At 37.3% G+C, this 27,971-nt stretch overlaps 1 protein-coding gene across 1 annotated transcript in view; it reads right to left on the bottom strand.

Annotated features, from left to right (window-relative positions):
- MKLN1 (muskelin 1) overlaps window positions 1-27,971 on the bottom strand; it is a 202,018-nt gene that overhangs the window by 14,764 nt on the left and 159,283 nt on the right. The window contains exons 13-16 of the mRNA XM_052638533.1: window positions 11,025-11,172; window positions 9,940-10,054; window positions 7,960-8,099; window positions 1,843-1,945 (exon numbers count right to left, since the gene is read on the bottom strand). Coding sequence (XP_052494493.1) covers window positions 1,843-1,945; window positions 7,960-8,099; window positions 9,940-10,054; window positions 11,025-11,172 — 506 coding nt within the window. The remainder of the gene's footprint in view (window positions 1-1,842; window positions 1,946-7,959; window positions 8,100-9,939; window positions 10,055-11,024; window positions 11,173-27,971) is intronic.

Below are 27,971 nucleotides of genomic sequence, written 5' to 3'. Positions count from 1 at the left end.
TATCTTCAGCTTATTAATATAATTCATAACAGATTAATCTAAATATATTCTGCTACTTGGCAAAATCATGATTATTGTTATAGCTAATCTGTGCCCAACTCTCTGCAACCTCACGCAGCACGCCAGGCTTCCCTGTCCTCCACTATCTCCCAGAGTTTGCTCAAATTCAAGTCCGTTGAGTCCATAACCATCTCATCCTCTGCTGCCCTCTTCTCCTTTTGCCTTCAATCTCTCCAAGCATTAGGGGATTTTCCAATAAGTTGCCTCTTCACATCAGGTGGTCAACTTATTGGAGCTTCAGATTCAGTATCAGTCCTTCCAATGCATATTCCGGGTTGACTTCCCTTAGGATAGACTGGTTTGATCTCCGTGCAATCTAAGGGACTCTCAAAAGTCTTCTCCAACACCACAATTCGAAAGTATCACTTCTTCAGCACTCAGCCTTCTTTATGGTTCAACTCTCATGTCCAGACATGACTAGGGAAAAACCACAGCTTTGACTATATGGACCTTTGCTGGCAAAGTGATGTCTCTGCTTTTTAATACCCTGTCTAGGTTGGCCACAGCTTTCCTTCCAAGGAGCAAGCGGCTTTTAATTTCATGGCTGCAGTCACTGTCTGCACTGACTTTGGAGCCCAAGAAAATAAAATCTGTCACTACTTCCACTTTTTCCCCTTCTACTTGCCATGAACTGTTGGGAGTAGATGCCATGATCTTTCTTCAGGGGGTTTTAAATTGTGTTTTGCTGATCCTCCATCTGCTGAAGGGCTGTAACCAATACTGAGTAAGAGAACTGGGGCTTATTTTCATCATAGGCAACTATGAAAGAATATTTATTTGTTTTGGTGCCAAGAACATGCAGACTCTTCTGCTTGAAAGTACAATGAACCTGGTGCCTGAAAGTCATTCGACATTAAATCTGAAATCTGTGTCAATGCTGAACAGAGAAAAACACTGTGTGATGTTGCTATTATGAAGCCAAAGCACTGCAACAGCTAACAGGGAAACAGGTGAAGGAAGGGAACCACATATGGTCACCAATTCTGAGAATGAAGGTAAATGGACTGCAGTTCAGATGCTGTTGAATGAAGCATGAACAAGAATAGCTGGGGAAAGGAAGAAGTGACAAAAGGAGTCTTAGAAGTCAGCAGGAAGAAACGTTAGTAAGACCATGAAACTCACGGCAGGTGTATTCACATAATAGGGATAAGCACATACACCCTAAGAATATTCTTACAAACAGCTGCTTCCGTCCCATGTTATGTATCAAAAGAGAAAACCGAAAAGTAATGATCTGTTACTAATTTCTCAAGCTTAGGGGCTACTGATGAACAAAGCTTGAGGCCTATAGTAAAACTGTAGTGCTACAACATTCAAATAACTAAGTATCAAGCCAGCAAAGATGTTATTCCTACCAACCTCTCTTCACTCTCTTCTTATATTAAAGGAGAGTTTTCCTTCTTCTTTTAAGGGATTTTGGAGTACTGATAGAAAAAGTTTATACTGAACGTTACATAACCCTTAAGTAAAAGAAGCATGGAACTATGGCAGAAGTAAAATTTTCTATTTCCTTCCCAATACAAACACTAATGTATAAGTTACAACTTCATACCTGAGAATTCTTTTCTGAATGGATCACAGGTTTCTGACTTGAATCTTACATTATTAAATAGAAATATGTCTATTCAATTTCTATTTCATCTGCTCCATATCATTTTAAAAATATTTAGTGTTATCATATATTCCTCACTTCCCTTTAAACACTCAAGAACAAAGTCAACAAATGTAAGTTAGAAACTTTTTTAAAAACATTCAATTTCTGAAGTTTATTATCACCTTTACCTCTTTAGTCTCTTCTGGGTCTGAATGATCCACAGTTATATAAAGATCATTTTGTAAATATTTCAGAGCACTAAGGGGATCCATTTGGGCCTTTTCTTCAAACCTAGAAAATGCAAACAAGAATAGTAATTGCTTTAGAGTTATGAAAAAGCATCAGAAATGTCTTTCCAATCTGGAGTGAAATACTCTGTATCTGAGGAGACATTGTGGATATACAAAAAATCTGTGCTTAAGAATCCAGAAGTAAGAATACTGCCACTTATATAAACAGTGTACATGTGGAGCCTCTGGAAACAATGGTAATGCCAGGCTGTGGTGCTAGAGACTAGATAAGAACATATCCTACCCTATTCTTAGGGACTTCCCTGGTGGCTCAGACAGTAAAGTGCCTGCCTACAATGCGGGACACCTGGGTTCAATCCCTGGGTCGGGAAGATCTTCTGGAGAAGGAAACGGCAACCCACATCAGTATTCTTGCCTGGAAAATGCCATGGACAGAGGAGCCTGGTAGGCTACGTTCCATGGGGTTGCAAAGAGTCAGACACAACTGAGCAACTTCACTCATTCACTACCCTCTTCTTAAAACTATAAGCTAAGATTAAGTCAACTATTAACACAGTGGATGTATCAAATATTTTTTATAACAGAACTACAAAACAGTTAAGTGTGTTTCATAAAAACATAAGTAGGGATAAAATAAAAATACTTTCCTAGATTTGCGTCACATACTTTCTACTGGAGGTGTTTAACAGATACTTCAGAAACCAAAATGACTACAGTTTCTTTTAATGATTAATTATTTTTAATGAGACTACTTTCACATCTCAGTCAGTAATAACAATAACAAAAACAACTGTACTAACCATTTATCAATTGTTTGTGCTAGATACTATATCAAGCATCTTATATATATCATTTCATTTATCCTCACATAACCTCTATGACAAGTTGATGATCATTTAAAAAGCAAAAGAGATGAAGAACTGTTGCCCAGTAAATGAATTTGGCCATGCTAAAACCTAGTAAGCAGCAGAAACAGAATTAAACTCAAGTTTCTCTGATTCCAAAGCAGAAAGGAAACAATGAGTTCTCCTAAATTAAAAGTCTGCTTCAACTATATATTTAAATAGTAATTCCTTTTGTAACAGAATTATATATGGATTTATTTCCAAAAAATTGGTATGCTTTTCAAAGTATTATACAAAAGGAAAGAAAAGACATTAAATTTCATTTGGAAAAGGAAAATAGTAATGAGCCTTTCATGACTATGTTCAGCTGACAGCATCAACAATTTCCTGTGTTTAGAACTAACCGCAGTGAAAGGGTACCTGCAAGGAGGGGCAAAGACAGGCAAAATATTACAGTTTTCCTGTATCAGATAATACCCTGATTGTCACCAGCCTTACAACCCTCAGATGAGAGTTTTAGTCATGTTACACTACCATCCTGTCCACAATGAATTAGTTTTGGCACCTGAACCAAAAGCAGTCATCTTGAGCTTGCTGAGCCATTTATAAAGTGGTCTGGCAAAATTCTTTCCAGGATACACTCTCCAGGGAACTTTCTCTAAGATAAGCTCTTAGAGAAACTGAATGAGAGATACACAAGAACACAAAAACACAAACCACAGAAGGCAACAGGTAGAAGACATGAAATGGTAGATCCTTTCCCTTCTATCCTCTCCCTTCCTACCTAGCTACCTACCAAAGCCGTAAGGGAAGACAGAGTCAGGAAGTAGAACAAGAAAACCAGACAGAAAGAAGCAGAAAGAGAAAGGCTCAATTATAAGGAAAGTTACTTCAGTAGCTTCTAGCTAATCAGAATTGTCTCAGTATCTTAAACAATTCTTCATTAGGCCTCAATGTTCAAGTGCTAAGAAAGTACTTTAATTCTCTGGATATACTCTTTCTTTTCCAGTGAGATACTCTAAGTATGTCTTTATCCTTTGTAATCTGATAACTTAATCAACACATATCTATGGTTCTATTAAATAAATCCAGCAAAAGCATCCATTTTCCTGGAAGTTGTGTTTTTTCTAAGCTTTTTTGGTTAGCCTGCTAAAACTTATTACTGGACTTATGTCTGCCATCTAGAATTATATTTCAGCCAATAACTGTGCCCTCTACCTAAAGGAACAAGGGACTAATCCTATCAATAACGGTTTTCTTTTGCCCCTTTCTATCCCCCAATCATATGTTTGGAAACTTGAATGTTACAGAAGAGTGGCACTTTATTTTCTGTATCACGTGGCACCATTAAGAACAAAGACACATTCTTGGCAGTCAATACAAATTTGTCTCCCTCCAAATTTGTATTTTAACTAAAATTTATATTTCAACTAAATAGTAACAAATTTCAAAGGCTTATTATTTGCTCAATCACACAAAACTGTCTTTCAACTTCAGTCACTTTATTTCATGAATCACACTCACAAGATTTGCTAGTCTTTCATCATATAATTACAAATTTAAATAATTTGTTACTGATTATTATTTTCCTTATTCACTTTCATGCCTCACTTTGTGCATTTACTAGCACAAGTCACTAACAATGATGCTTTGTATCTAAAACTTAAAAGATGCCATAATATTTCATAGTATTTCAGATTCCCATAAACTGTCATTTTGCCTGCCCACTGATAGATTTTTAAAGGAGAAAAACTGCCAAAGATCAAAAATAATGTAGACTGCCAGACTCCTCTGCCCATGAGATTCTCCAGGCAAGAATACTGGAGTGTGTTGCCACTTCCTTCTCTAGAGGATCTTCCCGATCCAAGGATCGAACCCAGGCCTCCTGGATTGCAGGTTGATTCTTGACCATCTGAGCCACCAGAGAAGCCACAGAGGAGCACACAGACTTACATGATAACATTAACCACACTGTTATTTCTGTTATTTATAAATGCAAATAAGTTAGAAATAATCTAAATATTCTACAAAAGGAGACTAGTTATGTAAATTACACAGAGTAGAACACTATGTAGCCATTATATTTACTAATGTAAGGAATAAGACGTTTATAATACATCACTTATTAAAAGAAATCAGATTCAAAGCAAGATGATTCCTATTTTTTAGTTAAAGCAACAAAAATTTATTTGTGCACCTACAGTTCACGGGATACATAACCAAAATATTATTTCTGAATGGTGGGATGAGGGATGATTCAATTCTCTGCAGTAGAGAGAGAGGACTTTTTTATCCTTTTTTAACCATGTATTACTTTTCTAATTAAAGGCCAGAGGGAAGTATTTACAAGTAAATTCCAATTCTTTTCATATAGTACTAAACAGCTCTTTTACATCTCTAGTGGGCTTTTGGTCAGGAAATTTTTTTCAAAAACCAAACTCAACATTCTAACTATAGTTGTTGTATCTCATGTAGCGAAAGAAAAAAAAAAAAACCGACTATGATTTTCCCAAACCTGTCTTATCCCTTTAAAAACAAAGTTTAACATTAAGTAAAATACCAAGGAACAAAATTTTAGCAATGCAAAATAACATTAGCTGAAGGAAAGTTATGACCAACCTATCCATATTGAAAAGCAGAGACATTACTTTGCCAACAAAGGTCCGTCTAGTCAAGGCTATGGTTTTTCCAGTGGTCATGTATGGATTTGAGAGTTGGACTGTGAAGAAAGCTGAGCGCCGAAGAATTGATACTTTTGAACTGTGGTGTTGGAGAAGACTCTTTGGGAGTCCCTTGGACTGCAAAGAGATCCAACCAGTCCATTCTAAAGGAGATCAGTCCTGGGTGTTCAATGGAAGGACTGATGCTAAAGCTGAAACTCTAATACTTTGGCCACCTCATGCAAAGAGTTGACTCATTGGAAAAGACCCTGATGCTGGGAGGGATTGAGGGCAGGAGGAGAAGGGGACGACAAGAGGATGAGATGGCTGGATGGCATCACCGACTCGATGGACGTGAGTCTGAGTAAACTCTGGCAGTTGGTGATGGACAGGGAGGCCTGGCGTGCTGCAATTCATGCGGTAGTAAAGAGTCGGACACAACTGAGTGACTGAACTGGAACTAGACTGGAAGGTACTTTAAGCTTAAATGTTGCTAATAAGACAGAATGTTGCTATCCATCCAACGTGACAATTCAGCCCCTTTCTCCTATAGATTCTATAGGAAATACTCTTACTTATTCATAGTAATGACAAAGCAACAGAAGCACCTCATATCTCTTATAAATTTGTTTCTTAAGCACAACTTGTGAAAGCAGAGTAAGAAATAACAGGTAAACATGATATGATAAAGAAATAAAAATCTATTTTATACCTACACAGAGGTTTTAATTTTATTCTATATATTAATAAAATATAATACATAATTATATAATAAACATATAAATACACATAAGTATGCATGTCTGTGTATATACATATGTGTATGAAGTGGAAGTGGCGGTGGTGGTAAAGTGGTAAAAACTCTGGAGTCAGAATACTCAGGATCAAATCCTGCTGTCACAGCTGAATGACCTTAGATGAGTTACACAATCCACTTAAAAATGGCTCCATTTCCTCTTTTACAAAAAGAGTAACTGTAACAGTAACTTCTCCACTGACTTATTGTGCAAATAACATGCAGGATTTAGCATACAAACATTGTTCATCAGTTCAGTTCAGTTCAGTCACTCAGTTGTGTCCGACTCTTTACGACCCCATGAATCACAGCACGCAGGCCTCCCTGTCCATCACCAACTCGAGGAGTTCACTCAGACTCCATCCATCACTCAGTCCATCGAGTCAGTGATGCCATCCAGCCATCTCATCCTCTGTCGTCCCCTTCTCCTCCTGCCCCCAATCCCTCCCACCATCAGAGTCTTTTCCAATGAGTCAACTCTTTGCATGAGGTGGCCAAAGTATTAGAGTTTCAGCTTCAGCATCATTCCCTCCAAAGAAATCCCAGGGCTGATCTCCTTTAGAATGGACTGGTTGGATGTCCTTGCAGTCCAAGGGACTCTCAAAGAGTCTTCGCCAACACCACAGTTCAAAAGTATCAATTCTTCGGTGCTCAGCTTTCTTCACAGTCCAACTCTCAAATCCATACATGACCACAGGAAAAACCATAGCCTTGACTAGACGGACCTTTGCTGGTAAAGTAATGTCTCTGCTTTTCAATATGCTATCTAGGTTGGTCATAACTTTTCTTCTAAGGAGTAAGCATCTTTTAATTTCACGGCTGCAATCACCATCTGCAGTGATTTTGGAGCCCCCAAAAACTGAAGTCTGACACTGTTTCCCCATCTATTTCCCATGAAGTGATGGGACCAGATGCCATGATCTTCATTTTCTGAATGTTGAGCTTTAAGCCAACTTTTTCACTCTCCTCTTTCACTTTCATCAAGAGGCTTTTTAGTTCCTCTTCACTTTCTGCCATAAAGGTGGTGTCATCTGCATATCTGAGGTTACTGATATTTCTCCCGGCAATCTATGGTATCTATTATCATCATTAAAAGCTGTCTCTCCCCCCAAACTGTAAATTTTAATTACAATCTAACACTATTAGCAACCAAGGGAACAGATGTATTTTTCTACATTTTTCAGTAGCTTATCATTTGCTAAGGCTAAAAAACAAACAAGACTGAGGAGATATATATGAAAATGTTTGATTACATGATTTTGCAATTATATTGCAAAAGTAATGATGCAAAACTATAATATTTTAAATTATATTCTGAAACATTAAAGTATAAAGAGATTATTTAGTCAACTATATCATCATATTTACTGTTAAGAGAATCAACAATAGGTCAGTCAAATGCCAATAATTCTAGAAATGATATTATTTGCAGTGGGTTAGGCCTTGAGTTACTTGAAGGTAAGCTCACCATGTTCATAGAAACTTTTCCCATTATTTTGACAGTTGCAATATATCCTTGCTTATCTTTAATAACTTTTAGCATTAAGATCTATCTTCACTTTGTACCTTTCTTTAAAAAAGAAAGAAAAAAATAAGGAGAGTAACAGGGCATTTACAAAAGTCACGATCTTCACAATATTTACACTGTCGTGTCACTAAATTTCCAAAGATAAAGTTACATCTCCAAAGCTTAGGTAATATCAACAATAGCTGATTATGCTAAATAAAAGTTTTTAGTGAATTATTTTTATACCTGTGTTTTCTTATGAGGTACTTGCAATGCCGCAGTAAGTAATCTTTTGAAGGCCTACACAATTTCAGTGACCAGAAGTCATCTAATCTCATCTTTGGGGAGCATGATTTTCCTGGATTCCCACCAAATAAATAATGAACCTATAATAAATAAAGCAAATCAGATATTTTAAAAATGCATGCATACTCAGGAAAATCGTAGTAAAATTTCTTCATTTTGGTAGCAGTGTATAACATGTAACTTGTTTAGCTTTACTCATACAAAAAAACTAAAACATCCCTGCATGTCTACCAAAGGCTTCCTCTGATTTTTCTCAAGTTTTCATTTTACTTTAAAGTACTGTGATTACTTCCTTAAATTACATTTCATATTAAAATAAGCTGTATTACCACAGTTACACTGAAAATGAAAGACATAAAAATAGAGCAATGGTAGTAAGAAGCTATCCTAAGATACAGTTTGCTTAGGCAACAAATAATGGGGATTATCAAGTTAATCAAGGGTCGATCATAATAAAAAATCATCTTTTAAAAAAACTGACACACAAGTTGAATTACTGAAGGTCAAAAATAGCTAGAAGTTTAAAAATTTTTAGCATCTTAACTTTTGTTGAATGTTTCAATATGAATATAACTAAATATTAGCCCTAATGTTGAATATTAAATGAGATGTACGATTTGTGAAATAACTTTTAAAATATTATTCTATCATATAATTAATACTGTTAGATAGTTAGAATAGGAAACAGGAGTCCAATATAGCAGTGGCTAAAAGACAAAGAAAGGAAAAAGCCCACAAAAACAGAACAAAGGAAGTTCCAAGGACTGGAGTGAGAACCTCAGGTGAAGCAAACAGCCCTCCTGGCTAGCCCAATTTACACAGGGCAGGCTCAGGGGGAGGAGAAAAGTCATATAAAAAGAGGAGTCAAAATTGAGCCCAGCGCTTCTTTTGGGTTGGCCCACCCTCACTCCTAGAGGATGCATTTCCCCTTGCTTGGCAAATAAAACTGAGCTGTAACTGAGCTGTAGCACTGGTCCACTGCTTAAACTGAGCTGTAACCAAGCTGTAACACTGGTCTGCCACTTCAATTTTTGCTGTGGCAAGACAGAATGAGGAAATTACATGCTCCCCTGACAATACCACACAAGAAATGTGAAAGGAATCCAATAATGGCATAATGACACTATTAAAGGTTTAGCAATAGTCTGTATTCAAAGTGGTAAAGCATTTTTTGATATTTTGAAACATTTATAATCAGCAGTGTTATACAACAGAGATATTATTTCTATCCTATAGATAGGAATTCATTTAACCTTCACTTTGGGAGACTCTCAGAGAAAGGGGTTTTAGTTATTTGAATGGTATCATTTACCTAAAGATCTCAAATGATTGAGAATTTAACAGAAAGAATACGGTTCTGTCAGGAATTTACTATATAATCTGAGCCCAATCATTAAACTATATGTAAAGTTTAAGGGAGAAATACCTAAGGAAACCACACTAAACACTTAGTGACACGAAAACTTCAGAATTCAGAACTATTTTCACAAGGCTGATGGAATAGATATGTCTATCATAGGAAAAATAAAGATTTCTTATACAACAGGAAAATCTAAAATCAGGAAGTTATATATATCTTTTCATATCATGGAAAAAGGTATACAAGTGCTGAAAACTGTGTATCTTCTACTTGAATATTCATGTTACAGAAACAATAGGCCATGCTATATATCAGATCTATGCAGCTAAGAAGCAATAGCCACTGGCCATTTTCATACGAAATGTGCCAGGAACTATGGATTATGCAAAAATGTTTATTCTTTTAAGGAATTTCAGGGAGAAGTGATATCTGTGCTACATATTCTAGTAAATGTTGGTTATTTTTATTCAGATCTACTGAAAATAATCAGAAACAGTTATTTTGAGATTCTTTCTGATTGTACGTCATAGAAAGTTTACCAGTCAATGTAGTTAGGATACCTTGTGTAATTCATCATATACAAGCTGATGGGCAAATCTTGGACATGGTTCTTCCTCCTGAAGACTTTTACTTGGATTATCCTTTGCAGCTTGATCATTCTTATAGACACAAGACCTGCAAGACATTGCTTTTAAGGCATTCTATCCTAGAAAATTAGCAGTACACATAAGGTTAATATAATTGTAGCAAGCAAATTAATGCAATGTCTAATTACCAACAAAAGATTATAAATTTGTTCACATCAAATCTTAAAGTTCTGGTCACTCTCATATAAAATAGTCCGAATTTGTTAGAACTGAGTTCTGAAGTTCTTTAATGTCCATCAAAATCTCATTTAAGAACAACCTACTTTGTGTTATGAAATAGGATCAGCATATATGAAGGCTTAAACCAAAGGTTGAAAGAGATGATATCATATTTATCTATTATACAATAAAAACTCACAACAGATTGCTTTCATTCTTACTATAAATAAATGTCCTATTTAGAAGATAACAAATCCCTTAGTTGCCGAGCATCACCTTCCATTACTGAATGGAAGTTCTCAGAAGTTCCTCTGTTCTGGAGAATATTCACTTAGGTAGTACTACAGAACATTAGAGCTGGGTCCTCTAGGTCAGTGTTTTTCAAAGAAAAATGTATAGCAGTTCTGTGAGGTGCTCTGTGACAAAAGGGTCCTAGGTTTGAATATGCTAAATAATAATACACCCCTTCTCTCAATCTTGCTCTAGTCAAACTGCTTCATTTCATAAAAACTAAGAAAGGCCTGGGAACATTAAAAATACATTGTTCTCAAGCTTACTCATCTACATGGTAGCAAAAGATAGACTGAAATATAATTCTCCTGATGCTCAACCAGGAGATATCTACTAACTGAAAAATTCAGAGGTAAAATCCATTGCTGGACATCATTGTAAACATGGGTACCAATACTCATTCTTCCAATCTCTAATACTGGTATTAAAATATATGACATCACAAACTAAGGTAAGCCTTCTACCTCCCTCTTCTTCTGAATAAACCAACAACCTCAACCTCAAAGAAATGTTACACAGGGATTTCAACACAGACAAGAGCTACTTACCAACTATTTCTTACAATATCGTAAATCCAGAATGAATTTCTGACATTCTCTTCCCTCTTTTCCTTGTCTTTGCTGAGTCCAGATAAGACATGTATTTCATTCAGCTCTGGATCAATGGTTGCTCTCTGTGTGAATCCTGTCATTGGAACTATAAATTGAAAGAGAAAATAAGAGGACAGTGTTAACATTAGGTAACAGGTTAGTACTACTTCAGCACTTATCTTCTAACATATGACATAACTTTTATATTAAACAACAATCAAATGTTTACTGCCCTCTCCTTACTCTAAAACATAAGCTCTATAAGGGCAAAGGTTGTTTGGCTCACTGTTTTGTTCCCAGTACCTAAAACAACTGCCAGGCATGTAACAGTTACTCAACTATTTGCTGAAATAAATGAATGATAACTATCAGGATGGAGTTAGAAGGAGAAAAGAGGTAGAACGAGTGTGCAATATAATTATTTTTATTGAGGGAAGGGGCAATGCTTTATTTAACTGATTTATTCTCTTGACTGGTTCTAATTTAATAGCAGAGAAAAAATATTTCAATCTTGACTAAGAAAAATAAAAATTTGACACACAGGTTTGTTTAATAAAGTCAAAGTCATCTAAAATACCTGTTCAAGACATATAATGAAATGACAAAGTTTACAAGAAAACCACATATTTGGGGGTAAAATATGCCATTTTGTTTTCCAGAGTGGTTTGGACTCCCTCAGTCAGTCAGTTCAGTCGCTCAGTCGTGTCCAACTCTTTGCAACCCCGTGAATCGCAGCACGCCAGGCCTCCCTGTCCATCACCAACTCCCGTACTTCACGCAGCCTCGTGTTCATCAGGTCAGTGACACCATCCAGCCATCTTATCCTCTGTCGTTCCCTTCTCCTCCTGCCCCCAATCCCTCCCAGCATCAGAGTCTTTTCAAATGAGTCAACTCTTCACATGAGGTGGCGAAAGTATTGGAGTTTCAGCTTCAGCATCATTCCTTCCAAAGAAATCCCAGGGCTGATCTCCTTCAGAATGGACTGGTTGGATCTTGCAGTCCAAGGGACTCTCAAGAGTCTTCTCCAACACCACAGTTCAAAAGCATCAATTCTTTGGCGCTCAGCCTCCTTCACAGTCCAACTCTCACATCCATACATGACCACAGGAAAAACCATAGCCTTGACTAGACAGACCTCAGTCGGCAAAGTAATGTCTCTGCTTTTGAATGTGCTGTCTAGGTTGATCATAACTTTTCTTCCAAGGAGTAAGCGTCTTTTAATTTCATGGCTGCAATCACCATCTGCAGTGATTCTGGAGCTGAAAAAGATAAAGTCTGACACTGTTTCCACTGTTTCTCCATCTATTTCCCATGGAGTGATGGGACTGGATGCCATGATCTTCGTTTAGAGTCAATTTTATGAGAAAATATTTTCCTGAGAAACCCATTAAGAGTGATGGTCATTTTGCATTATCCAGTAATTTGCAAAACACTGATATGGCAAATGCAAATCTTCTCACTATTGTTACTTGGAAATATTCAGTTCAGTTCAGTAGCTCAGTCGTGTCTGACTCTTTGCGACCCCGTGAACTGCAGCACGCCAGGCCTCCCTGTCCATCACCAACTCCCGGAGTTCACTCAGACTCACGTCCATCGAGTCAGTGATGCCATCCAGCCATCTCATCCTCTGTTGTCCCCTTCTCCTCCCGCCCCCTAATCCCTCCCAGCATCAGAGTCTTTTCCAGTGAGTCAACTCTTCACATAAGGTGGCCAAAGTACTGGAGCTTCAGCTTTAGCATCATTCCTTCCAAAGAACACCCAGGACTGATCTGCTTTAGAATGGACTGGTTGGATCTCCGTGCAGTCCAAGGGACTCTCAAGAGTCTTCTCCAACACCACAGTTCAAACGCATCAATTCTTTAGCACTCAGCTTTCTTCACAGTCCAACTCTCACATCCATACATGACCACTGGAAAAACCATAGCCTTGACTAGACAGACCTTTGTCGGCAAAGAAATGTCTCTGCTTTTCAATATGCTAACTAGGTTGGTCATAACTTTCCTTCCAAGGAGTAAGCGTCTTTTAATTTCATGGCTGCAGTCACCATCTGCAGTGATTTGGGAGCCCCCCAAAAACACCTATTTCCCATGAAGTGATGGGACCAGATGCCATGATCTTCGTTTTCTGAATGCTGAGCTTTAGGCCAACTTTTTCACTCTCCTCTTTCACTTTCATCAAAAGGCTTTTTAGTTCCTCTTCACTTTCTGCCATAAGAGTGGTGTCATCTGCATATCTGAGGTTATTGATATTTCTCCTGGCAATCTTGATTCCAGCTTGTGCTTCTTGCAGCCCAGCATTTCTCATGATGTACTCTGCATAGAAGTTACATAAGCAGGGTGACAATATTCAGCCTTGACGTACTCCTTTTCCTATTTGGAACCAGTCCGTTATTCCATGTCCAGTTCTAACTGTTGCTTCCTGACCTGCATACAAGTTTCTCAAGAGGCACGTCAGGTGGTCTGGTATTCCCATCTCTTTCAGAATTTTCCACAGTTTATTGTGATCTGCACAGTAGTAGAAATATAATTTTGTGATTGACAACATACTTGCCACAGATCTAAAAACAATGTCATTGTTACAGTATTAAATTTCTTTTATACATGAACAAGTATCATATGCTGGAAAAGCTACAGAAACATCAGCTTGAAGTAAAACATCTCAATCAATCCATAATAATACGGAAGCAGATGCTAACCATACCAATACTCATTCGTCTTTATCTACTTTAGTAGGGTCAAATAATGCAATATTGACTTTTTCCTAGTTTAATTCATCTATCTTTTATATTCATATTCAATAAATTTGTTAGGAATATTTTAGAGACTATCCGAATGTACCCCACAGTAAATATAGTAAAAACTGTATGCACACACACATATGTAACATATGCATCCATAGAAAAATACATTTATCTTAATACACACATACACCAACCTAACCTTAATAATAACCTCAACTCTCATTCTACACCGTTTTTAGTGGTCATGTAAAGCCTGGTATTTTCTAATTAAACCCTGGTAAACTTTCAAAAGTACCTTGGTTCTGACCTGTTCCTCAGATAATCTTGGAAGATAAAAGAGTAAAGAAATGAAATCATTTTCATTAATGGTAGTAGCAGAGGACATAACTAAATTTTTTGCCCTTAAATTTCTTCATTCCATTTAGAATTCTATAGCATGGGTTGACAAACTATGGCTCCATCTGATTTGCTTAGGTTCAAATCAGGCCTCAGTCAATCATTCACACTGTGTCTGTGGCCGATTTCACCCCACAATAGCAAGGTTGAGTAAAGAAATGGCAATAATTACAGCTGGTTCTTCACAGAAAACATCTGCTAATCCCTATTCTATAATCTTTTAAAATGCAAATATCAGAGATGTATGACTTATAAATGAATGCAGCAAACTGCTTACCTTAAATAAGGACCCACTGAAGAAAGGGAAATTTCTGGGTGGAATGGAAATCAGTAGAGTGGGAAAGAGATTTTGAATTATATTAAAACAGGGCTGGAGTCACTAAGAGGACAATAAAGGAGTCCTGGGCTATACAAGGCAAGGAAGAATGCAGAGGGATGTAAGACCAAGTTTTACATGCTTCCTCGTCCATACTGTCACATTTTTACCTAGAAGCAGCTTTGTAACACATGAAAAAAATGACAAGTGTTCCTTCTTAAAAACAAAAGCAGTGGGCCGGTTTACAATACTTAGGGAGGCAAGACTTCCATGTTTACCAAATGTGTATTATAAGAATTATAAAAAATTACTTTGATTATAAAGCATATTAGAAAACATATACTTCCCATTTCTTTGCTCTTTCACATACAATATGCCTTTTACTCTACGTAACACTGATTTTTGCATCAGACTTATATATTTAAATCTTTTATTGGCTTTTTAAACAACTTTACTGAATATTAACCAAATACCATGTGATTCACCTATTTACATAGCTGTTTTTTTTTTTTAATCCACTGTAAAAATATCATCATAATCTAATTTTAGAATATTTTCATCACTCCAAAAACAAACCCTGTACCCATCAGGAGTCATTTCCCACCCCCTTTTGCCCACTGGGTCACAGCATCATTTGACATGTCTACCAACAATGAGTGTGCAGCAGAGACAGGCACAGTGAGAGGATCCTGAGACACAGAGATCAATCAGGAGGCTGTTAAGAATGCAATAGAGTGGAATGAACAAAAGCAGGAAGGAAGTATCAATAAACAAGCATTTATTTCCAACAGCACAAAAATATAAAACTCTCTGAACGGGCTAAAGAGAGACTTGGAATGGAAACTTGTGAAAAATAAGAGTAAAAATGTTTCACTGAAATTTTTTGGAGGTTTTCAAATATTTTACTCTAAAATATTCAAATGCAAAATCTCTAGAGGACAGAATTTCTACTAATTCTTAAGTTTACATATCTTTACAAATATAATTTTTATTGCATACTAATGACAAGAAAAATGTTCACATATAAAATATTTACATACATGTGAATAGAAAAAATATGAAAGTACATAAAAATAATAGTTACTGGAGAGGGGGAAGTTAGGACATTTTAACTTTCTAACTGTATAATATGAAAACTTCCAATATATATTGCTTTTATAGGTATAAGAAAAGAACAATCTAAATCAAAATATAGAAAAAAAAATCTGGGTATACATACTGGGAACTTTTAGTAATAAGTGAAAAACTCACACATCCTCTCAAATTTCTCAAGGACAAAATTTTACATTAATATCTGAAATGCTGCTATTTACATGGAAAGAGAATTCAGGTTTCAAAAGACAATTTTAATGGCACTTAAAAAACCCTATGTTTTAAAATCATTTAGTTACAAACTAAAACTAGAGATTAAAGTATTTTTTCTCTAAAAACTAAAAATGAAAACATATCTAAAGAGTTCCTAAAATTAAGGGTTAATTCAAACTTACACTGAATGCATCTATGTTAATGGCCTTTCACTTAAATTTTACAAATTGTACTTAAGTTTAATTCCTATTTCCATTCCACTCTACAGACACTAACAATTCAAAGAACATTTCAATAAGAAACCAATAAAAATAAAGCTTTTCCTCTAATTTGAAAAGATACACCCACCCCAGTATTCATAGAAACAGTATTTTCAATAACCAAGACATGGAAGAGATCTAAATGTCCACTAACAGGTAAAAGGATAAAGAAGATGTATGTGTATGTGTGTAGAAATATATATAAACACGACTCCACCACAAAAAGAATGAAATAATGCCATTTGTAGCAACATGGATTTTGCCTTTTCATACTGTTCAGAGACAGATGGGCAAAATAAAGGACAGAAACGGCAAGGACCTAACAGAAGCAGAAGAGTTTAAGAAAAGGTGGCAAGAATACACAGAAGAACTATACTAAAAAAGATCTTAATGACCCAGATAATCACGATGGTGTGATCACTCACCTAGAGCCAGACATCCTGGAATGGGAAGTCAAGCGGGCCTTAAGAAGCATCACTATGAACAAAGCTAGTGGAGGTGATGGAATTCCAGCTGAGCTGTTTCTAACTCTAAAAGATGATGCTGCTAAACTGCCACACTCAATATGCCAGCAAATTTAGAAAACACAGCAATGGCCACAGGACTGGAAAAGGTCAGTCTTCATTCCAATCCCAAAGAAAGGCAATGCCAAAGAATGCTCAAACTATCAGACAACTCCACTCATTTCACACGCTAGTAAGGTTATGCTCAAAATCCTTCAAGCTAGGCTTCAGCAAAACATGAACCAAGAACTTCCAGATGTACAGGCTGGATTTAGAAAAAGCAGAGGAACCAGAGATCTAGTTGTCAACATCGGGTGGATCATAAAGAAAGCAAGAGAGCTCCAGAAAAACATCTACTTCTGCCTCACTGACTACACTAAACCCCTTGACTGTGTGGATCACATCAAAGAGTGGAAAATCCTTAAAGAGATAGGAATACTCAGTTCAGTTCAGCCGCTTAGTTCTGTCCAACTCTTTGCGACCCCATGGACTGCAGGACACCAGGCCTCCCTTCCATAACCAACACCCAGGGTTTACTCAAACTCATGTCCGTTGAGTCAGTGATGACATTCAACCATCTCATTCTCTGTCCTCCCCTTCTCCTCCTGCCTTCAATCTTTCCCAGCATCAGGGTCTTTTCAAATGAGTCAGCTCTTTGCCTCAGGTAGCCAAAGTATTGGAGTTTCAGCTTCAACATCAGTCCTTCCGATGAACATCCAGGACTGATTTCCTTTCCTTTCCTTGGTCCTCCTTGCAGTCCAAGGGACTCTCAAGAGTCTTCTCCAAAACCACAGTTCAAAAGCATCAATTCTTTGGCACTCAGCTTTCTTTATAGTCCAACTCTCAAATCCATACATGACTACTGGAAAAACCATAGCTTTGACTAGACGGACCTTTGTCAGCAAAGTAATGTCTCTGCTTTTAAATATGCTGTCTAGGTTGGTCATAACTTTTCTTCCAAGGAGTAAGCGTCTTTTAATTTCATGACTGCAGTCACCATCTGCAGTGATTTTGGAGCCCGTCAAAAATAAAGTCTGTCACTGTTTCCACTGTTAGAAATATTAGACCACCTTATTTGTCTCCTGAGAATACTGTATGCAGGACAAGGAACAACAGTTAGAACTGGACACAGAACAACAGACCGATTCAAAATTGAGAAAGGAAGTACGTCAAAGCTGTATACTGTCACCCTGCTTATTTAACTCATATGCAGAGTACATCATGCAAAAGACTGGGCTGGATGAATCACGAGCTGGAATTAAGACTGCCAGAAGAAGTATCAACAACCTCAGATATGCAGATGATACTACCCTACTGGCAGAAAGCAAAGAGGAACTAAAGAACTCCTAAATGAAGGTGAAAAAGGAGAGTGAAAAAGCTGACTTAAAACTCAACATTCAAAAAACTAAGATCATGGCCATCTAGTCTCAACACTTTGTGGCAAATAGATGGGGGAAAAGTGTTAATTAACAGGGACAGATTTCATTTTCTTGGGCTCCAAAGTCACTGCGGACAGTGACTGTAGCCACAAAATTCAAAGATGCTTGGTCCTTGGAAGAAAAGCTATGACAAACCTAGACAGTATATTAAAAAGCAGAGACATCACTTTATCAACAAAAATCCATATAGTCAAAGTTATGGTTTTTCTAGTAGTCATGTACAGATATGAGAGTTGGACCATAAAGAAGGCTGAGCACCAAAGAATTGATGCTTTCCAACTTTAATGCTGGAAAAGACTCTGAAGAGTCTCTTGGACTACAAGGAGATCAAACTAGTCAATCCTAAAGGAAATTAACCCTGAATATTCATTTGAAGGAATGATGTTGAGTTTGAAGTGCCAATACTCTGGGCTCCCTGATGCAAAGAGCTGACTCATTGGAAAAGACCCTGATGCCAGGAAAGACTGAGGGCAGAAGAGGGAGACAGAGGTTGAGATGGTTGGATGGCATCACCGACTCAGTAGACACGAGTTTGAGCAAACTCTGGGAGATAGTGAAGGACAAGGAAGCCTGGCATGCTGCAGTTCACAGGGTCGCAAAGAGCTGGACAAGACTTAGTGACTGAACAATGACAACAGCAACATGGATGCACCTAGCAATTGTTATACTAAGTGAAGTCTTTAGAAAAAGACAAATACCATCCCTTATATGTGGAATCTAAAATATGACACAAATGAACATATTCAGAGAACAGGACCAGACTCACAGATAGAAAACAAACTTATTGTTACCAAAGGAGAAAGGGTAGGAAGGGATAAACTAGGAGTTTGGGATTTGCAGATACAAATCACTACATCCAAAATAAACAACAAGGTCCTACTTATGGCACAGGGAACTATATTCAGTATCCTGAATAACCTATAATGGAAAAGGATATGATGGAATCATTTTGCTGTACCAGAAACTAACACAGCATTGTAATTCAATTAAAAAAAAATAAAGTTTTTCATATCTACCTTCAAAAGAAGTCTGGATTTGTTATCTCCTTTGTAAACAGAAGGAAAAAAAACTTACTTTTCATTTTAAGCAAAGATTTTATGAATTCTTACTAAAGAAAATTACATGTTAAATGTTACATATATACAGAAACCAAAAATTATGGTCTAGCCCTAGCAGGCATTTTAGAGTTGAATTTTTACTACCAACAGCTGCTGCTTATTAAATCAAAAGGTTGGGGCTTTTGGTTTTAGATAGCAAGCTAAACCTTAACCACATTTTTCTTCCTTCCCAGCATCCCACTTGAAATGGCATAATTCTAGTCAAAAGAAAAACAAAAAAACAGTACTGGAAATGTCAAGAAAGTACCAACAGATAAGAAATTCTGAGGTATCTTGAGAAACAGCAGTTGGGATTATACTGACAAAGAAATCACAGCCAAGGAAGAGAGCCCAACCCACTAGCAATATAAGATGGTAAATTTCTGAGTAAATTATCAAATACAAAAAGCAGGAGTGGACCCTGAGAAAGACTCCTGTGGGGAGCTTATAATAAGGACAAAGGGGCCTGAGCAAGAATGAGAGCAGAGCTTTAGTGACTCCAAATCTTCACCACAGACGCTAGGTGAAGATAGGAAACAAGGCAGCTGTGCTTTGACAACCATGTACATGTCCCAGCCTGCCTTCCTATCCTCAGTTTATGCATCCTGTAACAAAGCCTGCATGCATATAAGCTTGCATCCTGTAAGAAAGGTTGCAAAACTGTCAGTCAAGAGTCTGGTTAAAGTGAGACGTCTACTGAAAAAAAAGAGACATACAATGCACAGGAAACCACTGTCAACTACCTTCTTTAACTAATATAGTCCTTTATTAAAGAATTTTGATGTTTAGATAAGAATCACATGATAATATAAGAAAAAAAAATCAGCAATGTAAAGAGAGGGACCTAGATGAACAAACAGAACAACAAGAAAAGATAAATCACAGAAAGGAACAGAACTCTGAAGAAAAAACACAAACTCATCCTTGTAGAAAGTAAAGAAAATATTACATGTATAACACAAAAATAAACTTCCACAAAAAAGAGGCAGAGATTATGAAAAGACATTAAAAAGTAAAACTATAACAGAAAATCAAATAGAATGAAAACAAAATGTGTATAGTAAAAACAAAGTCAGTCATTTCAAGATATAACTGACAAATTATTAGAATATATAGCATAAAGATATAGAAATTATGATTAAGATATAGAAAAATGTTAAGGGACACAGAGGATAAACCCATGGAAGTAAAAAATTTCTCTGAAAAGTACACCAGAAGGAGAAATGAAATAATGTAGAAAAAAGAAATAAAGAAAACTTTCCTGAACAAAAGAAATAAGTGGGTGTTCTGTTTGAAAGAGCCTGGGGTACTAAGCACACACATATACACACATCTCCCAGTGAAATTTCAAAAATTCAGGGATTAAAAGAAAATTCTAAAAGCTTCCAGAGAGAAAAAGCAGGTTATTATATACAGAGGAATAAGTATCAAACTAACATTAGACCTTTTATCAGTAATAAAGAATGCTAGAATATAACTAAGCAATTAACAAAATTTTTCTTGGAAATAAAGATATGGAACTAAAAATTCTATTTCCTATTAAACTAGCAATCCCAATAGTTAGGGCAAAATAAAGGAATTTTTGGACCAGCAAATATATTTAATGTTATACTGATGACTGCATCTGAAAAAATTCTTTGAGGAGCTAGTCCAACTAAACAAAAATGAATCCAACAAAAAGAACGACATGGGTTAGAAGAAACAGTGGCAGTGATTCAGTGATAGTGAAGTCACTCAGTCGTGGCCGATTCTTTGCGACCCTGTGGACTGTGTCCATGGGATTCTCCAGGCAAGAATACTGGAGTGGGTTGCCATTTCCTTCTCCAGGGGATCTTCCCGACCCAGGATCGAACCCAGGTCTCCCGCACTGTAGGCAGATGTTTTACCATCTGAGCCACCAGGGAAGTCTATATATGCGATATATGACACAGGAAAAGAAAAGGAAGCTTGAAAGGAAATGAAGGCCCATTAGGTCTTAAGCACGGTGTATAAGACATTTTGGAATGAAAAAGTTTTAATAATGTAGAACATTTTTTCCTCTGTAAGTCCAATCACAACACTTGAATTTATATAGTGCCCCTTCCCCCTCTGTCATATCTGGATGCTTAGAATTTTGATCCTAATGTTTTCCTTCAGTCAATAATAAATTTCCTCAGGATAATTTGGTTACCACCTCTCACCTCTAGATTTCTCATGTCTCACTTTCAAATGGGTTTCAATATGGGTCTTCATTTGGTAAACTTCAAGGCAAAAACATCTGATAATATTTTATTTTATCATCATATGAAAGTTAGGGGGATATAAATTGCTTGGTTCATGGACATTTTCCTTGAGTATTTTCAAAGTTTACTATTTTCTTCCATTCACTTTGCTGTTGAAATGATACCTAGCTATCTTGTTCCCTACAGATCACCAACTCTTTCTCTGAAATCTGTAAGAATCTGCTTTACATCTTTAACATTCCTAATTTTACTTTAATAAATATGTCTTAAGTATGTGTTCTCCCTTATTTTTCCCATTTAGCATACTATAAACCCTTTCACCAATCTGAAGCCTTTTATCTGAATTCTAGGAAACTTATCTCTTCAATTATCTTTATTTCTTCAATTATTTCATCTTCTTAAAATTTCATTTTTGTCTTCTCCTGGAATTGCTGTTAAGATGTTGGTACTTGCACAGTTCTTCTCTATATCTTTTCCTTTCCCATATATATGAGTGTCTCATTTCAAAGTATTTTCCCATTTAGGTTATTACTATTTACTGAGAATTCTCTGTGCTAATTAGTAGGTCTGTTGGTTATCTATTTTGAATATAAAGTAGTGCACACCTGTCAATCCCAAACTTCTAATCTATCCCTCCCCCATGACACTGGCCCTCTGATAACCAAAAACTGGTTCTCTAAGTCTGTGAATCTGTTTCTGTTTCATAAATAAGTGCAATTTGTATTATTTTTTTAAGATTCTGCATATGTATGACATCATATATCTTTCTCTGATTTACTTTATTCAGTATGATAGTCTCTGGGTCCATCCATGTTGCTGTAAATGGCATTACTTCATTCTTTTTAATGGCAGAGTAATATTTCATTGTATATATATGTACCAATCTTCTTTATCCATTCATCTGCTGATAGACCTTTAGGTTGCTTCCATGTCTTGGCTATTGTAAACAGTGCTGCAATGAACACTGGGTGCTACTCTTTCTATTTTCCATCTCTTCATCTTTATTTCTTTCCTATTTCTTCCTGGAAGAGTAGTCGTTCTAATCTTTCAACTAATTAATTCATTCATATCCATTCTATTTATAATATTTGTTGCATTCTTCATCTCAAATATTTTTTCATACCTAATATTTCCATTTGGTTCTATTTTTATGATCTTATTTCATTTTACAAATATGTGTTTCCTCATATCTTTATACTGATCACAGTTGTTTTAAATTCATGGTTCATCTATTATAATAATCCTGCTTTAGATCATGTATGCTGTTACCTTACTAATTTCTTTAGGGACAGCTGAAATCCTCAAATGTTTAGCTTTATTGGTCTGTGAGATAATGTTTCTCGGGTATCAGCAATTCTATCAAGATATGTACTAGGGGTCACCAGAGGCCAGGCCTTAACTACCATCAGCACCAATGAGTTTAAAAAAACTGGAGGGAAAGAGTCATCGGATAGATACTGAAGCATAGAAACTGAGAATCGATACATCACATACATCCACACCTCTATGGAAGTATTTCCTAGGTTGAAACCCTTTGGAGGAAGTAGAAGGTAGTCTCCCTGGACTTGAAGGTACACAGAGGAAGAAATGAATTACTGAGAGCAGATGGTCAGTCCACATCTGTTTTTATCAGTACTTCACTGCACTAGGGTTTCTGCATTGCCATAATGTTGTTCTCTGGATTCTGGAACTAGTGGTATGGGCTACTACTGCCAGTTTCCATAGTGAAGGAACAAGAATTAACTCAAGGTATTTTAGTGGAGAGGCTGCCTGTGTCTCAGAGTTCATGGAGGCCAGCTGCCTCTCATTTTATTTTTTCAAGAATGATTTTGGGGAAAGGAAACAGCAGCTTAGGTTAGTTAGCTATGTTGGCAGAAATACTTTTCATTTCATAGCATTCTATACTATTTGAATTATTTTATTAATTATGCACAGCACATCATTTCTGTAATAATTTTATAAAAATAAAAACTAGTCTAACAAAATTGGCATTATCAAAAACTGAAAAGACCTAAAGGTCAAAACTAAGAAAGAAGTTTTCTGTCCAACATGTCATAATGATTAATTCTGTATTAATTCTCTTCCCAAGAAGAAAACAAGCCTGTCTTGAAAAGATTTAATAGTTTTTAGTGGTAAGAGAAACCCAAGTAAGGTAGGTGTTCCGAGAGGGCATCAGAGGGCAGACACACTAAAATCATAATCACAGAAAACTAGTCAATCTGATCACATGGACCACAGCCTTGTCTAACTCAATGAAACTAAGCCATGCCGTGTGGGGCCACCCAAGACGGGAGGGTCATGGTGGAGGGGTCTGAGAGAATGTGGTCCACTGGAGAAGGGAATGGCAAACCACCTCAGTATTCTTGCCTTGAGAACCCCATGAACAGTATGAACAGGCAAAATGAAAGGATACTGAAAGAGGAACTCCCCAGGTCGGTAGATGCCCAATATGCTACAGGAGTTCAGTGGAGAAATAACTCCAGAAAGAATGAATGGATGGAGCCAAAGCAAAAACAATACCCAGTTGTGGATGTGACTGGTGATAGAAGCAAGGTCTGATGCTGTAAAGAGCAATACTGCATAGGAACCTGGAATGTCAGGTCCATGAATCAAGGCAAATTGGAAGTGGTCAAAGAGAAGATGGCCAAGAGTGAATGTCGACAGTCTAGGAATCAGCGAACTAAAATCGACTATAATGGGTGAATTTAACTCAGATGACCATTATATCTACTACTGCAGGTAGTAATCCCTTAGAAGAAATGGGTAGCCATCATGGTCAACAAGAGTCCAAAATGCAACACTTGGATGCAGTCTCAAATGATGCAATCTCAAAAACGACAGAATGATCTCTGTTCATTTCCAAGGCAAACCATTCAATATCACAGCAATCCAAGCGTATGTCCCAACCAGTGATGCTGAAGAAGCTGAAGTTGAACGGTTTTATGAAGACCTACAAGACCTTTTAGAACTAACACCCAAAAAAGATGTCCTTTTATTATAGGGGACTGGAATGCAAAAGTTGGAAGTCAAGAAACACCTGGGGTAACAGGCAAATTTCGCCTTGGAATATGGAATGAAGCAGGGCAAAGGCTAATAGAGTTTTGCCAAGAAAATGCACTGGTCATAGCAAACATCCTCTTCCAACAACACAAGAGAAGACTCTACACATGGACATCACCAGATGGTCAACACCAAAATCAGACTGATTATATTCCTGGCAGCCAAAGATGGAGAAGCTCTATACAGTCAACAAAAACAAGACCAGGAGCTGACCGTGGCTTAACTCATGAACTCTTTATTGCCAAATTCAGACTTAAATTGAAGAAAGTAGGGAAAACCACTAGACCATTCAGGTATGACCTAAATCAAATCCCTTATGATCGTACAGTGGAAGTGAGAAATAGGGACTAGATCTGATAGATAGAGTGCCTGAAGAACTATGAATGGAGGTTCATGACACTGTACAGGAGACAGGGATCAAGACCATCCTCATGGAAAAGAAAGGCAAAAAAGCAAACTAGCTGTCTGGGGAGGCCTTACAAATAGCTGTGAAAAGAAGAGAAGTGAAAAGCAAAGGAGAAAAGGAAAGATATAAGCACCTGAATGCAGAGTTCCAAAGAAAAGCAAAGAGAGATAAAGCCTTCCTCAGCAATCAATGCAAAGAAATAGAGGAAAACAGAATGAGAAAGATTAGAGATCTCTTCAAGAAAATTAGAGACACCAAGGTAACATTTCATGTAAAGATGGGCTCGATAAAGGACAGAAATGGTCTGGACCTAACAGAAGCAGAAGATATTAAGAAGAGGTGGCAAGAATACACAAAAGAATTATACAAAAAAGATCTTCACGACCAAGATAATCATGATGGTGTGGTCACTCACCTAGAGCCAGACATCCTGGAATCCAGACATCCTTGACTTCCATCCTGGAAGTCAAGTGGGCCTTAGAAAGCATCACTATGAACAAAGCTAGTGGAGGTGATGGAATTTCAGTTGAGCTCTTTCAAATCCTGAAAGATGATGCTGTGAAAGTGCTGCACTCAATATGTCAGCAAATTTTGAAAACTCAGCAGTGGCCACAGGACTGGAAAAGGTCAGTTTACATTCCAATCCCAAAGAAAGGCAATGCCAAAGAATGCTCAAACTACTGCACAACTGCACACATCTCACACGCTAGTAAAGTAATGCTCAAAATTCTCCAAGCCAGGCTTCAGTAATACGTGAACCGTGAACTTCCTGATGTTCAAGCTGGTTTTAGAAAAGGCAGAGGAACTAGAGGTCAAATTGCGAACATCCACTGGATCATGGAAAAAGCAAGAGAGTTCCAGAAACACATCTATTTCTGCTTTATTGACTATGCCAAAGCCTTTGACTGTGTGGATCACAATAAACTGTGGAAAATTCCGAAAGAGATGGGAATACCAGACCACCTGACCTGCCTCTTGAGAAATCTGTATGCAGGTCAGGAAGCAACAGTTAGAACTGGACATGGAACAACAGACAGGTTCCAAATAGGAAAAGGAATATGTCAAGGCTGTATATTGTCACCCTGCTTATTTAACTTCTATGCAGAGTACATCATGAGAAACGCTGGACTGGAAGAAACACAAGCTGGAATCAAGATTGCTGGGAGAAATATCAATAACCTCAGATATGCAGATGACACCACCCTTATGGCAGAAAGTGAAGAAGAACTAAAAAATCTCTTGATGAAAGAGGAGAGTGAAAAAGTTGGCTTAAAGCTCAACATTCAGAAAACTACGATCATGGCATCTGGTCCCATCATTTCATGGGAAGTAGATGGGGAAACAGTGGAAACAGTGTCAGACTTTGTTTGGGCTGCAAAATCACTGCAGATGGTGACTGCAGCCATGAAATTAAAAGACGCTTACTCCTTGGAAGGAAAGTTATGATCAACCTGTTGCTAAGTCACTTCAGTCATGTCTGACTCTGTGCGACCCCATAGAAGGCGGCCCACCAGGCTCCACCGTCCCTGGGATTCTCCAGGCAATAACACCGGAGTGAGTTGCTATTTCTGTCTCCAATGCATGAAAGTGAAAAGTGAAAGTAAAGTCACTCAGTTGTGTCCAACTCTTTGCGACCCCATGGACCGCAGCCCACCAGGCTCCTCCGTCCATGGGATTTTCCAAGCAAGAGTACTGGGTGGGTTGCCATTGCCTTCTCATGTTAGCATATTAAAAAGCAGAGACATTACTTTGCCAACAAAGGTCCGTCTAGTCAAGGCTATGGTTTTTCCAGTGGTCATGTATGGATGTGAGAGTTGGACTGTGAAGAAAGCTGAGCGCCGAAGAATTGATGCTTTTGAACTGCGGTGCTGGAGAAGACTCTTGAGAGTCCCTTGGACTGCAAGGAGATCCAACCATTCCATCCTAAAGGAGATCAGTCCTGGGAATTCTTTGGAAGGAATGATGCTAAAGCTGAAACTCCAATACTTTGGCCACCTCATGCGAAGAGTTGACTCACTGGAAGACTCACGCTGGGAGGGATTGGGGGCGTGAGGAGAAGGGGACGACAGAGGATGAAATGGCTGGATGGGCATCACCGACTCGATGGACATGAGTTTGAGTGAACTGGAGTTGGTGATGGACAGGGAGGCCTGGTGTGCTGTTGTTCATGGGGTCGCAAAGAGTCGGACATAACTGAGCAACTGAACTGAACTGAACTGAATGGGTAGTACCCACAGGAGGGGCAAAGGACAGAAGATCTGCAACATATAATATTTTAAAGCATTTCAGATTCAACTGCTAAAAAGTGACTGAATGCCAGGAACTTTAACCGTTCTTGAACAATGGACTCACAGAGTAAAATTAATCAAACAGATCAGCCAACAAGATCGTATGTTAGTCAGGAACACATTTTGGAAGGACACTTGTCTGTGAAAATAGAGAATAAGAATTGTACAACATACAACTATTATTGCCAATCTGTTATTTTTATAGTTTTTCCAAGAAATTACAATGATAATCATTCAACTCTACTATTTTTTTGTTAGCATCTTTAAAACTTGAAATAGAACTGATAAAAGGGAAATTCAGTAAAATATTTTATCTGACAGACTGATTCACATTTTTTTTCCCCTTTGATTTACCTAATAGGAGAGTACCAGAATTTGTAATACAAGGAAACCTTATAGGGAGGATAAAAACATAAAAAGTTATTTCAATTTCTGAGGAGATACTTTTTTGCCTTCATGAACTAATCTGAACTCTATTTTTGCTTCATGATCCAATGCACCTACATTTTCATTATTATTGCTTTAAGACAGGAAAAAATAATTTTTAGAATTGACACAGAAAAATAAGCTTCCCTTGTGGCTCAGACGGTAAAGAATCTAGCTGCAATGCAGGAGACCTGGGTTCAATCTCTGTGTTGGGAAGACCCCCTGGAGAAGGGAATGGCTACCCACTCCAGTATTCTTGCTTGGAGAATTCCATAGACAGAGGAGCCTGGCAGGGTTGAAAGGGGTGGACACAACTGAGTGACTTTTACAGAAATACGAAGTTTAACAAAAACAGATTTCCACAAATTCTCTGTTAGAATATTTTCAGCTTCAAGTAACAGGAAATCTGAATAATTATAAATTAGTTCATAAAATATATTTTTGCAA

The sequence above is a fragment of the Budorcas taxicolor genome, chromosome 4 (assembly GCF_023091745.1).
Source record: "Budorcas taxicolor isolate Tak-1 chromosome 4, Takin1.1, whole genome shotgun sequence".
Classification (NCBI taxonomy): domain Eukaryota; kingdom Metazoa; phylum Chordata; class Mammalia; order Artiodactyla; family Bovidae; genus Budorcas; species Budorcas taxicolor.
The sequence above is the reverse complement of the archived record's forward strand: the minus strand, read 5'-3'. Positions and strand labels throughout refer to the sequence as shown.